Source organism: Adiantum capillus-veneris, chromosome 13 (assembly GCF_014529385.1).
Source record: "Adiantum capillus-veneris isolate H3 chromosome 13, ASM1452938v2, whole genome shotgun sequence".
Classification (NCBI taxonomy): Eukaryota; Viridiplantae; Streptophyta; class Polypodiopsida; order Polypodiales; family Pteridaceae; genus Adiantum; species Adiantum capillus-veneris.
In genome coordinates this window covers 117,197,697-117,210,886 of record NC_140943.1, presented here as the reverse complement: position 1 = coordinate 117,210,886, position 13,190 = coordinate 117,197,697, and the positions used below count along the sequence as shown (strand labels likewise).

Below are 13,190 nucleotides of genomic sequence, written 5' to 3'. Positions count from 1 at the left end.
AAGTGACCGAATGAAACGAATTAGGACCTGCATCCGAAAAAATCCAAAACGGATCAGACCACCAACAAAGCAAGTTTTCCAAGCATTTTCCCCAACCGTGTATTGAAATCCAAAACCAATTGGCCCTTTTTTAACGTTCTATACCGAGAAGCACGATTAGTGGTCTTTTTTCGGCGAGCTTGAACAACTTGAGTCCAGTGGAAGCTCAGAAGCCAATCCTCTTCAAGCTTCGAAATTGCCTCTAATCGGAACACCAGCGAATCTTCCGATAATAATCTGTCTTTCACCGCAATGCGCAGACTAGGGACCACATACTCTGTAGGGGTATTTGCTTCCATTCCAAAAGCTAGCCTAAAGGGTTTCAAACCCGTCGCAACCTTGAATGAGGTTCGGTATGCCCAAAGTTCCGACAAAAGCTTTTTGTCCCAATCTAGAAGATGCGTAGTAACCAACTTAGTCAACATCCGCACAATTTGCTTGTTTGTTGATTCTGCCAATCCGTTCGCTTGCGGGTAACAATCCACTAGAGAATGGGCCAAGGGAGAGTTGAGAGAGAGAAATCGAGCGTTGTAGCCTCCCTTAACTGGCAAATGCATAGAAATGTGCCAAGTGGCACTCATGTGACCATTTTCCCGTTCTGGCCCTTCCGGTCTAAAAATCTCACAATGCACGCGTTAGTTGACTTAGCGACAGAGTTATTTAAATGTTCCCCATGACAAACTGGAGCTAATGACACGAACACATTTTTTTGGCCAAAAATAGCAGCTTCCCTAAATTTTAGGAGATGCTTCCATTGCATCGCTACTGGTCTTTTGACCATCATTGGAGACTACCATATGACCAACACCTGCAATGTGAACCATCTACAAATGATTTTCCACTGGTGACCCAACCTTAGCTAGTCTCTTGTCTTCTTCTCCATTTTCAGTGCCAACTGGCCTAACGAGACAACTGTCCGGTCAAGACTCCCACTGGACATACTTGTCCGTTCCACAGTGGCCATACAACTCCCGGGCATTTAGATTTCCAGAGGGGTATTTCCAAAAAGTAAAACAAATATACAACAGGAAGAAAATCAGCAAAAAGATAGTTATGCATCACAGGCTTGTGACATTTATTGCCAATAGGAACAGTGGATGTTTCCTTGGTTTCACAGGCAGCTCAATGTTTCAAAATTGATTTTGATGATACTGAATTGCGGGATTGGTTCCCGACGCAGGAGCAATCTCCGGAGGATGAAATCAAGGATATCATTGCACATGAACGCATTTTTGAATCTCAGATGGCTCACAACAAATGCGTAAAGGAGGATGAATTGGAAGCGGTTTTTCTGAATGCGGTGCCTTCTGCTTCTCCTGTCAAAATTAGTAATTTGATGAATCTAGATTTTCGGGCAAAACTTATCACCTTGATAATGGAGTTTCGGGATGTCTTTGCTTGGGATTATAAAGACATGAAGGGGTTAAATCCTAAGTTTTATCAGCATCATATCTATTTGAAACCAGATGCGGTTCATGGCAACAACGCTATCGAATGAATCTGCATATTGCCAAGCAAGTAAACGAGGAAATTGTACGATTACTAAAAGTGGGGTTTATTGCGCCAATTGAAAATCTGGAGTGGATATCACCCATTGTTGTGGTACCGAAGAAGAACAAGCAGATTCGGCTGTGTGGGGACTATCAAAAGCTGAACGCCGCGACGATTCCGGATGCTTTTCCGTTGCCATATTTAGACTCGATGCTTGATGAAGTTTCGGGTCATGAGATGTATTCGTTCTTGAATGGGTTTAGTGGTTACAATCAAATCCACATGGCACTGGAAGATCAAGCAAAAACTGCATTTATCACCTCATGGGGAGTCTTTGTTTGTTTCGTTATGTGGTATGGGTTGCGCAATGCTCCGGGAACATTTCAGCGCACAGTCAATGAAATTTTTTCTCCATATCTGGCAGAGTTTATGAGGGTTTTCCTAGACGATTTATCCATTTTCGGGACAATGTCCAAGCATTTAGAGTATATTCAGTTGTGTTTGATGAAATGTCGGGAGGCTTCCTTTAGCCTCAACCCTTCGAAGTGTGCTTTTGCGGTCAAAGGTGGGAAGCTTCATGGACATATTATATCTCGAGATGGTATTGCGGTGGATCCGAAAAAAGTTGCGGCTGTGATGCAAGCACCACCATTGCGTACACCAAAGGAATGTTTGCGGTTTCTTGGCCAGATTCGATGGCATGGTTGTCATTTGCGATTTTTGGCTCATTTGGCTATTCCTCTAAATAAATTATCACATGCAACACCAAAGGAATTTCGGTGGCTTTCGGAAGCTGATACTGCATATCAACATATGAAAAGTCAACTTTCTCGGGCTCCGGTCTAATTGGGAACTAGATTTTCATGTTTTTGTAGATGCTTTGGATATTGCTATTGGCAGTGTGTTGATGCAGAAAAAACGGAGGACATGGTTTCATCCGGTGTATTACGCTAGTCGTCGATAGTCTGCGACTGAATGTAATTATTCCGTGACTGAAAGTGTGTTTGGGAATGATTTACTCGGTGAAGAAGTTCCGGCATTACTTTTTGGGAAGAAAATTCTATTTTCGTGTAGATCATTCGGCATTGTTATATTTGGTTCGGCAACAGCAGCTGACGAGTCGCCTAGAACGATGGATGCTTTTGCTTCAGAAAATTTGACTTTGACGTTATTCATAGACCTGGTGTGTAGCACAATGTTGCGGATTACTTGTCTCGTTTAGATCCTGGTGGTGTTGATGACGCATTTCCAGATGCGGGCTTATTTCGAGTTCTTCAAGATTTTGATGAAGCACAGGAAGACAATTCTGGGTCTGCTGTGCGGAAAATTCTAGATCCACCTTGGTCTTGGTATGAAGACATGTTTTGCTTTTTGGACTCAGGACAAATGCCGTCACATTTATCTAAAGATCAAAGGCGGAGATTGACATTGCGCAATAGATCCTTTGAGATTATTTTGGGAGAGCTTTATTTCCGGAATGTTCAGGATGTCTTGATGCGATGTGTATTACCGCAAGATCAGTCGGCCGTGATTCGGGATTCACATAAGGGACTTGCGGGGGGATATCTTGCATGGAAGCTTACGGTGAAGAAAATTTTCCAAACAGGGTTATGGTGGCCTTCTATGCATCAGGACACTCAGCGGTTTGTTTGGTCTTGTGATGTCTGCCAACGTCTTGGAGAACCAACAAACAAGGACCGGTTACCACTTTTTCTTGTCTTGCCTTTGGAACCATTTCAAAAATGGGGGTTAGATTTTATTGGACCCTTTAGTCCCATATCTTCTGAGGGTAATCGATATATTTTGACGGCAATGGATTACAACACTAAATGAGTTGAAGCATGGGCTTTACCAGACAATAAAGCGGTTTCTATGCGCGGTGTTTGTTCACTGATATTTTTACACGGTTTGGGTGTCCGGTCGAGCTGGTCAGTGATAGAGGCACACATTTTTTCAATAATTTGTTGAAGGAGATGACAAAGTTTTTCTTTATTATGCACCGCAAATCGTCTCCTTATTACCCGCAAGCAAACGGATTGGCAGAATCAACAAACAAGCAAATTGTGCGGATGTTGACTAAGTTGGTTACTACGCATCTTCTGGATTGGGACAAAAAGCTTTTGTCGACACTTTGGGCATACCGGACCTCATTCAAGGTTGCGACGGGTTTGACACCCTTTAGGCTAGCTTTTGGAATGGAAACGATTACCCCTACGGAGTATGTGGTGCCTAGTCTGTGCATTGCGGTGAAAGACAGATTATTATTGGAACGTTCGCTGGTGTTCCGATTAGAGGCAATTTCGAAGCTTGAAGAGGATTGGCTTCTGAGCTTTCACTGGGCTCAAGTTGTTCAAGCTCGCCAAAAAAAGACCACTGATCGTGTTTCTCGGTATAGAACGTTAAAAAAGGGCCAATTGGTTTTGGATTTCAATACACGGTTGGGGAAAATGCCTGGAAAACTTGCTTTGCCGTTTTGGATTTTTTCGGATGCAGGTCCTAATTCGTTTCATTTGGTCACTTTATCAGGAAAAATGCTGAAAGCTTCAGCGAATGGGTTCCGACTCCGTCATTATCATTTGGCGGCGGCCATTCAATGTTCATTTCCATCGATAGAGATTTTAAAGATTCCGATCATGATGATTACGGGTGATGGGCCGTTCACGGAAAGATATGACTTTTATGGTATCTCGGGTTCTGTGTTGTAGTTATTTTCATTGCTCCAATTTTTGTCCGCCTTCGGCTATTTTAAGCACACTCTTTGTGCATGCCAAAACTTTCTATCTGCCTTAAGGCTTTTGAGCATCGTTTGGCTTTTACTTCTTCCTTTTACCCTTGCTCTTTGCCTTTGTGAACCCGCAGAGATGGTGAGCTTGCAAGTACAGTTTCTGCGGCTAACACCTTTTGAACATTTTGGGGTACCTAGAGCAGAGGCGTGGCTACAAGATATGCGTTTACTCGCGTATACTACCATCATGTGGGTGGATATACCTGTTCATCCTTGAGGAGTGCAGATTCTCAGAGAACTCCACACGGGAATGAATGTTACGGTGAATAGAGGCGAGATACGATTGAGTGATCAATTGGTCTCTCAGATTTTATTGCTGCCACGAACATGGGTGACTATGGCTTCTGAGAGCTTTTTACTAGCTGACATGGAGCTGGAGTTTGGACCGAAGTCTAGTGGGGAATATCGCTTGACTAGTTGTCAAGATATTTATCTTCGTGAATGCTATCGTTGGTTCATTGAAGAAATTTGGCTACACACAAAGACATGAATATTTCTGTAAAGGCCAGAGCTATTTTGCGCACAGCTGAATTGAAGGAGGTCAATTGGGCTCAAGTTCTGGTAGTGCATATTCGTCAAGAAGCTCAGCGTGTGGAGCAATGCATAGCGTGGAAGTCGTCTTTTGCCCTGGCTCGGTTCTTCTGAGAGCCCACATAGTATTCACCTCAGGTCAATGCTCACCAACTCCAGACATAGTCTCTGCATGCACACAAGGTCCCACTACCACAAGCTCACTGACTGTCACACACTCTGGTCTATGACTATCTTCATCAAGCTCCTCATCCGCATCAACGAGTATTGGGCGCTTCTTTTTAACACTCTTTTCTCTTAATGGAGCTCTATTCATCTTGAGAGTTTGCATACCCGTCTCAGACATTGAAGGGTGTGTCAAATCAATGAGTGATTTGGCAGCCAACGCGGTTGATGTCTGTGTCAAGAATCGTTGTGCAAGGTCATTGACCCCGGGACCAGTTTCAGATCTAATACCCTTAAGATAAGCATTGTACTTAATGCTTTGTAACACCTTTATTGCCATGTCTGCACCAGCTGCCTTGTACAAGCTAATTTTCTCTTTGAAACCAATAGATGCACGCATACTAGCATGCTTTGTCTCAGATAAGCTAGTTGTTGCCACAAAAATTCTGGACTCATCTTGTGTTAGGAATCTCCCTCCCTTGTGTTGCACTCTCACATCCCACCAAGCCATCCATGTCTCTAAACAAGGAATCTCTCCATCAATAGTGTGGACTATAGATAGTGATCTGGTGACCCATGGAAGCTTTAGAAATTGATGGTGGATGTGGAATAAGCTATAGTAATCCTGAATAGTTGGATGTTTGTCTCGTTCTAAGAAAAAAAAATTGTTGACAAATCACTTACGCAAACTTTTTATTCAAAATCTTCTGAATATATTTTAAAGACCACGTCTTTTCTTTTACCTGAATATATGTCCACGTCTGCACTTGAATGTATTAATGAACACGTCAATACTAACCGGACTACGCCAACGATTCAAGAACCCACTAACCCTTGAATGATCCTTTTAAAATTTTTAATGGAATATATGAACCTCCATAGCTCCTGCGCATTGAAGTTTGTCGAAGCTCTGTAGACCAAGGTCCTGCGTAATGAAGGTCTGGAGACTTGCATGGTGCCGTGCACATTTGTAGCTCCCTTTCAACGTGCCTTGCAGCTCCCCTTCCACGATGTGTAGCCCTGCAGGTAGTTCGTATATTCGCTTTCTGTTTTCTTTTTTTTGTTTCCCTTCCACGCCGTGCGGCCCTGCAGGTAGCCTTCTGTTTTTGTTTCCCCCTTAACCCATGCACGATGTCGTGCGGCCCTGCAGGTAACCTTCAGATTCGTTTTCTGTGAGTTTTCGTTAGAGCGCCATTAGCTGTGAGGTTTATTCTATGCTTATGAAAATGAAATAATGTGCTTATGAAGCACGTTGATCAGTAGTTTGGGAACAAGAGCGATTGATTGAGTTTTCCCTTCAACCCATGCATGACACCGTGCGGCCCTGCAGGTAGATTTAGTTTCATTTTCGTTAGAGCGCCATTAGCTTGCACGTTGAAGTTTGTTCTGTGAGGTTTATTCTGTGCAAGTTGATTTGGGTGACCCAAGACCAGAGTTTGGGAATATGATTCTGATTTGGGTTGTGGTATCTGTGGATGTGGATGTGGAAAATGGAAGACCTTTGTTTTTGTCAGCAGCTAACACGTGAAGGGTGTGAGGCACATGAAAATATTAGAATACTCGTCAGAGGGGATGTTGGTGACGGTGGCCTCGCCGGTGGCGAGGCAGTAGGCATACTGATAGGATAGTGTTAGCAGGGCTAACGACACACATGCGATCTACAGTGGATATGAGTGGCATCTTTACCATTCTATTATTTTTGACATTTATATTTTTGGGTTTCCAAACATTGTATATTTCATTGATGGTCTCTCCATGAGTTCCAAGTTGTATGTGTAGTGAGCCGTGACACCTAGAGTGTCATAGAAGCGCCAGGGATATTTTATTCACATTTGGGCAGCCGACCACTTTAGAAACCCTAAGTATATAGGTGAGTTTTCACCAATGTGAATAGGAGGCTCGGTCATTTTCAAAGAAATAGGGTAGAGAAGAGAGCTCAAGCTTTTGGCCATGGAGTTGGAGATGGAGGCTCAAAGATGTAGAGATGGAGGCTCACACACCCAAGCTTTTGGCTATGGAGATGGAGATGGAGGCTCACACAAGTATCTTTTTGGCATGAGATTATGAAGTTGAGTCTCTTGCATCTTACTCTTACCTCTCTTAAGTTAGCTCTTTTGTTAATTGATGTGATTATTGGTGTGTGTGTGTAATTGGTAATTAATCTTGATGGAGCTCTTCTATGTTCTCCCTCTTGTGTGTATGCTTCATAGAGAGTGATTTCTTGCATGCTACAATCTTTTATCTCTATGTGTACCTTCAATTGGTGTAGATTAAGATGCATTGCTCTCTTCCAATTTCCCCTTGAGTGCTAATTACTGTGTGTGCTTGTGAGATTAGCGGGAAAGGCTAATTATCATGTGCATTGATTAGTTGCCACTCTCTTGTGTTGGCATAGGATTAAGAAAGACTCATGGATTGATCTTGGCATCATTGGAGAGTGATTAGACTCCCAATGGAGTCCGATTAGCTTGATTCTCAACTAATCCCCTTCTCTACTAGTCTCACCTCTCTCCCTAATCCACTCATAGGCTCTCACACACTCTCTCATAGACGGGTTGTTCATCCCTTGGATTGACAATTTTTTGTCTCCAACACCTAGGCTTCACCACAATTGAGCAACTAACGCCTCAAATCACCCGATTAGAACCGATTTAGCGCTATAGTCCGAGCAACAAAGTCAACCAAAATTCATGGGCTGTAAGGTGGCTGAACCCTTCAAGGCATAGCCTTGTCATGCCCCAATGACCTCCCTCACAAAATCTAGCACTAATTGGGACAACAGGTAGTGAGTTAGAGCTTCTACCATAAATCTATAGAATTTTGCAGAAAAACCCGAGAGCTCATTTGGAGCTTGAAACTTTCCAAAGGTTTGTGAAGAGTCTACTCTCGTCAAGGTGGGATCGCAAGCAAGGGGACTCAGTTTCAATTATGCCACTCTAATGGGCGGATGGTGTAGATCTAATGCGTGCAGAGGCTGCCCGAGAAGCTTTAATTAAGTTTTTTCTTTTGATTCTCAAATTCAATAACTTGCTCGCCTAACTTCTCTCGGCATTCAAGTAGACACGCAAGGATTCCCTCGACATTCAATTGCCCCATGAGCAGTCCCGATAAATGTGCTTCTCCACAGAACTTGGCAGAGACCACCCCCCAGAACCTTAATTGGGTTTTTTTAATCTCATTCATCAAATTTTTAAATTACCCAAAATCTCTAAGGGTGATTTCTATGCCTAAGGTTCTTTGTATACCAAAGACCATTTGTAATCACATTCTCATTCCACCTCATCCTCAAGCAGAGCTTAAGGAGGAGATTCACCTCCTATTAGTTTTTAATTGATTTGTATGCTATCTTTTCTTGCTACAAGAAAAAGTTTGATTTTGTAGATCTTGATCAAGGATTAGACACTGCCATAGAGAAACTCTCTATTTGGTAATACCTCCCAAAGCACAAGCACAAGCATGCATCACACACATGACGCTTTCTGTGCACTCCACTATGGAGATGACACCGCGATTGTAAATGCACGAGAATTAGACTTTGCCTTGGCCCACAAAGGTAAGACATTTCTCATGATGATGACTACGCTCACAAAATACACCAAAATTCATGCAGATGATCCTCCTTATAGACATATGGAGAGTACGATTCAAAATCCAAGAACCACAATGACAACCATGCAGAAAGAAGAAGAGAAAATACAAGACAAAAACATCCACCAATACAAAATGAAGGGCATGATGATCGGACCTCTACACTTCTTTCCATGAATAATTATGATTCACTATGAAGCTTTGACCCTAGGCTCATGATAGAGTTCACATTGATCCATAGTGATGAATCAATGACTCTTATTTTCTCCTAGATGAATCACATAGCTTAAAGACACACCCATGATGAAGCTTAAGGGGGTGATTGTAAGGGTAACCAGCATCATGGGAAACTCCTCTACCCTGAAGCATATTGCATGGGACACATGCTATCACAAGGGACACATGACAAAGTCACATGTAGCTCCAGGTACTTCCTCTCTCACATGCTCTATATAAGAAGAGCTCTCATGTACTCAAAGCAAGCTTGATGCAATCCTAATGCAACTCTACTCTATTTTCACTCCACCCTTTCTTCATTGAGTCTTGTCTAATTATCTTGTAATTAAGGAGTCATTAGCTAGGGCATTATGCCATGAATGGCACTAATACTTATCCTCCCTAGCTAAGCCACTTCTTTCATGTGGTATCAAAGCCTCACGAGGGCTAATTACCTCGTATCCTAGGCATTCATTTCTAGACTAGATAATCATGGAACCTCTTCTTTGCCATGTTTGATTGATTCAATATCTCCTTGCATCCATTTTGCATTTAGATTAATCCTTGCACTGATCTCTCTATAATCCCTAATTACTATTCACTAGTGAGAAATGTGCATGCACCACTACTCACAAGTGCTTAGTAAAAAGGGAAAAAATTAGAGAAGATAATCCTTCACACAAATGTCCATTCTTCATTGGTGATATTCCCCTACATCAAGGCTCATCTCAAGTATCATAGGTGGAAATCGAGTGACCCACACTACAAGAGGCTATTCATATTAGCGACGCTCACACAGCGACGCTCAAAAAAAAAAATTCCCGGCGTCGCTATGAGCGTCGCAAATTTACAAGTAAATTTGCGACGCTCATAGCGACACCGGCTGGGCTAAAAAAAATAACAGAGAGCGCCCAAAAACTCAGATCTCAGATCTGAGTTTTTCGGCGCCCTCAAGCAAGGAGCAGGTAACGCTCTCCCTCTCTCTCTCTCTCTCTCTCTCTTTCTTCTCCACACACACACACACACACACACACACACACACGAGGAGAGGAAGGAGAGCCAGGTATGCTCCTTCCCTCTCCTCACTCTCATGTTCCCTTCCCCTCTTTCTCTCTCCCTCTCTCTCTCTCTCTCTCTCTCACACACACACACATAGTGTTTTGAGAGAGAGAGAGAGAGAGAGAGAGAGAGAGAGAGAGAGAGAGAGGGAGAGAGAGAGAAAGAGTACAAACATAAACAAAAACGCACACACACATACATAAACAAAGAATGCACACACACATTGAGAGAGGAAAAGAGAGAGAGAGCATGCATAAACAAAAAACGCACACATTGAGAGAGGAAAAGAGAGAGAGAACATGCATAAACAAAAAACGCACACATTGAGAGAGGAAAAGAGAGAGAAAACATGCATAAACAAAAAACGCACACATTGAGAGAGGAAAAGAGCGAGAAAACATGCATAAACAAAAAAACGCACACACATTGAGAGAGAAAGAGAGAGAAACTAATTTAACGTCGTAGGAAACTAATTAAAATTAAAAGACCTAAAGATCTAGCCGACGAGGAGTTGAACTCAAGACCTATTATTCAAGAGGGAAATGGCATAACCAATCTATCATACTTGACATGGGTGATAGAAAGGTTATACCATTTATCTCTTTTTATTGGCACACACACGCACACACACAAGAAGAAGAGAGTTATAACGTCGTAGGAAACTATCCTAAAAGACGTTAAAGATTAGGTTAGATGTAGACTTACGTTAAATTAGATTTAGGTTTATATAAGTTAAATTAGATTAGATTTAGGTTTATTTTTAGTTAGATTTACGTTTATTTACGCTAGATTTAGATTTACATTATATTAGATTAGATTTAGGTCTCCATAGACTGCGATGCCTGCATGCAGCGGGTGAAGAAAGCCCTCACTGGAATATAGGGTATTGCTGCCTTCACTCATGGTGGGCTCCGTCGATCCAATAGTACTGGTGAAATGTCTTCAGAAGATAGGGAAGAAGGTGGATCTTCTGGGCGGCAAGAGTCACTACATCCCCGACAATGACCATCTAGACAACCTCTAGTCATTCAACATCAACTTCAAAGTTAGTAACAAGAGCAAGAACAGTCCAAAGGGCCAATTGCTGTCGTCAGATGTGGATGGAGATGAGGCAGCGTCACCGCCAGAAGTTAACTCTCACATCTTTAGTGATGAGAATGCCAACTCTTGCCGAGTTATGTGAAAAATTATGTGTTAAATCAGTTTTAAGGTTCTTATAATCCCTGTTAGTTTAGTTCTTTGTTTTTAATATAACATAATTTACGTTAGATTTAGATTTATGTTATATTAGATTAGACTTAGGTTTATTTAGGTTTACCCACACACACACACACACACACACACACACACACACAAGAAGAAGAGAGTTTTAACGTCGTAGGAAACTATCCCAAAAGACGTTAAAGATTAGGTTAGATGTAGACTTACATTAAATAAGATTTAGGTTTATTTTTAGTTAGATTTACGTTTATTTAGATTTACGCTTATTTACGTTAGATCGAGTCCACGCAAGAATTACTTACGGTTTAGGGTTTAGAGTTAGACGAACAGTGATAAGATCTACTGTGAAAAGATGTTAAGATGCTGTGAAGTGCTACAGCTAGAGAAGAGGCAAAGGGGTTTTGTCCACTACATGCAGTATCATGTAGACGTGGGTCTGTAGATTTTTTGTACCCACAAATATAGGTATTGACCAATAAAGACGAGATTATAACCCGGTGGTTCTGATCTCCGTGCACCTATAGACCGAGGTGTGCGGGGATTGGACATCACTAGAGAATGTGAGGTAGAGAGAGGAGAGAGAGAGAGAGAGAGAGAGAGAGAGAGAGAGAGAGAGAGAGAGAGAGAGAGAGAGAGAGAGAGATAAGACGAAGAATGTCAATAGAATATTAAATTTGTTGTCCAGGTTATAAGATTTTTATCCTCATTATGAGTAGTGACGAGGATGTGGGACCGTCCAACCGAAACACCTATCTCTCAACGAGGGTCTTATATCCTTGTAATCAATGCAAGCATGTTGTGCGACGGACAAGACGTGTTTCTTTGCAGCACGTTCGCGAATTTGGCGAGTTCAATCCATCTATTATAGATCGAGTTGTTGCCAATTATAACTCGTCGGACTCTGACGCTGGCCAACAAGCAGCAATCTTGCAACCCAATAGAGGTGTTCACAGGCGCTTTGGTCAAGCAGCATATGTGAGGCCACAAGATGTAGCCTCTGACAGCTCGGGGGATGATCATGCAGAGCACATTCCCAACGAGGCAATGTTTGAGCCCGAGATTGATGAAATGATCGAGACGATCATGGATTCAGAAAGGCTTATCTATGATGATATGAAAAGTGAAGCCGATACACCATTGTATAATGGAGCACGTATGTCTAGATTGAAAGCACTCCTGGTTCTTCTCAACATGCAGGCAAAGTTTGGATGGAGTGACACTAGCATCACAGCGCTTTTCAGGTGATCTATTACAATTAGTTTACTTTAATAAAACACTAAATGTATAATGATCTGATAGATTTTTACACGACTGTATCGTATTTTTATGTTGTGTAGATTGCTTAAAGAGCACATACTACCAGCAGACAATGTGATGCCAGATTCCCGAGATGAAGCAAGAAAGATTTTGCGAAACTTGGGGATGGATTACAATTCTATCCACGCTTGTCCTAATGACTGCATTCTTTTCAGAGGGGAATACATAGACATGGAGAAGTGTCCGAAATGTGATTCCGAAAGATATCGAGTAGATCTCCACGGGACAAAAATTCCACAAAAGGTTTTGTGACATTTTCCTCTGCTTCCTCGCATCAAGCATTTCTTCGAATGTAAGTCCATGGCCGCCCTAGCATCATGGCATGAGGAGAATAAATCTTCGGATGGTGTGCTACAAATTCCTGCAGATTGTGTAGCCTGGAAACATATAGATGGAACATGGTTGGAGTTTGCCAGGGAAGCTCGAAATTTGCGCTTAGGCGTGGCTATGGATGGCGTAAATCCATTTGGTCAAAGATCAACATCTTACAGTGTATGGCCCGTTGTCATCGTCAACTACAACATTTCCCTGTGGTTGACTACGAAGAAGGGGCACCTATGGCTAAGCTTGATTGTGCCAGGGCGATATAAAGTGGAGAATATGGATGTGTATCTTCGTCCACTATTGGAAGAGCTACAACAATTGTGGATTGGCATAGAGGTGGTGGATATGAGCCGACACACAGAACGACGGAATGCTTTGATCAGAGGCATTCTAATGTGGACCATGCATGACTATCCTGGGCTAACAGAATGCTTAGGTGATCTATTGACACTCC

At 42.3% G+C, this 13,190-nt stretch overlaps 1 protein-coding gene across 1 annotated transcript; it reads left to right on the top strand.

The window, feature by feature from the left end:
* Window positions 1-3,503: 3,503 nt before the first annotated feature.
* Window positions 3,504-4,235, top strand: LOC147444720 (uncharacterized). The gene has a single exon (XM_086528138.1). It carries the CDS (start codon window positions 3,504-3,506, stop codon window positions 4,233-4,235), a length of 732 nt encoding a protein of 243 aa, XP_086384264.1.
* Window positions 4,236-13,190: the final 8,955 nt, after the last annotated feature.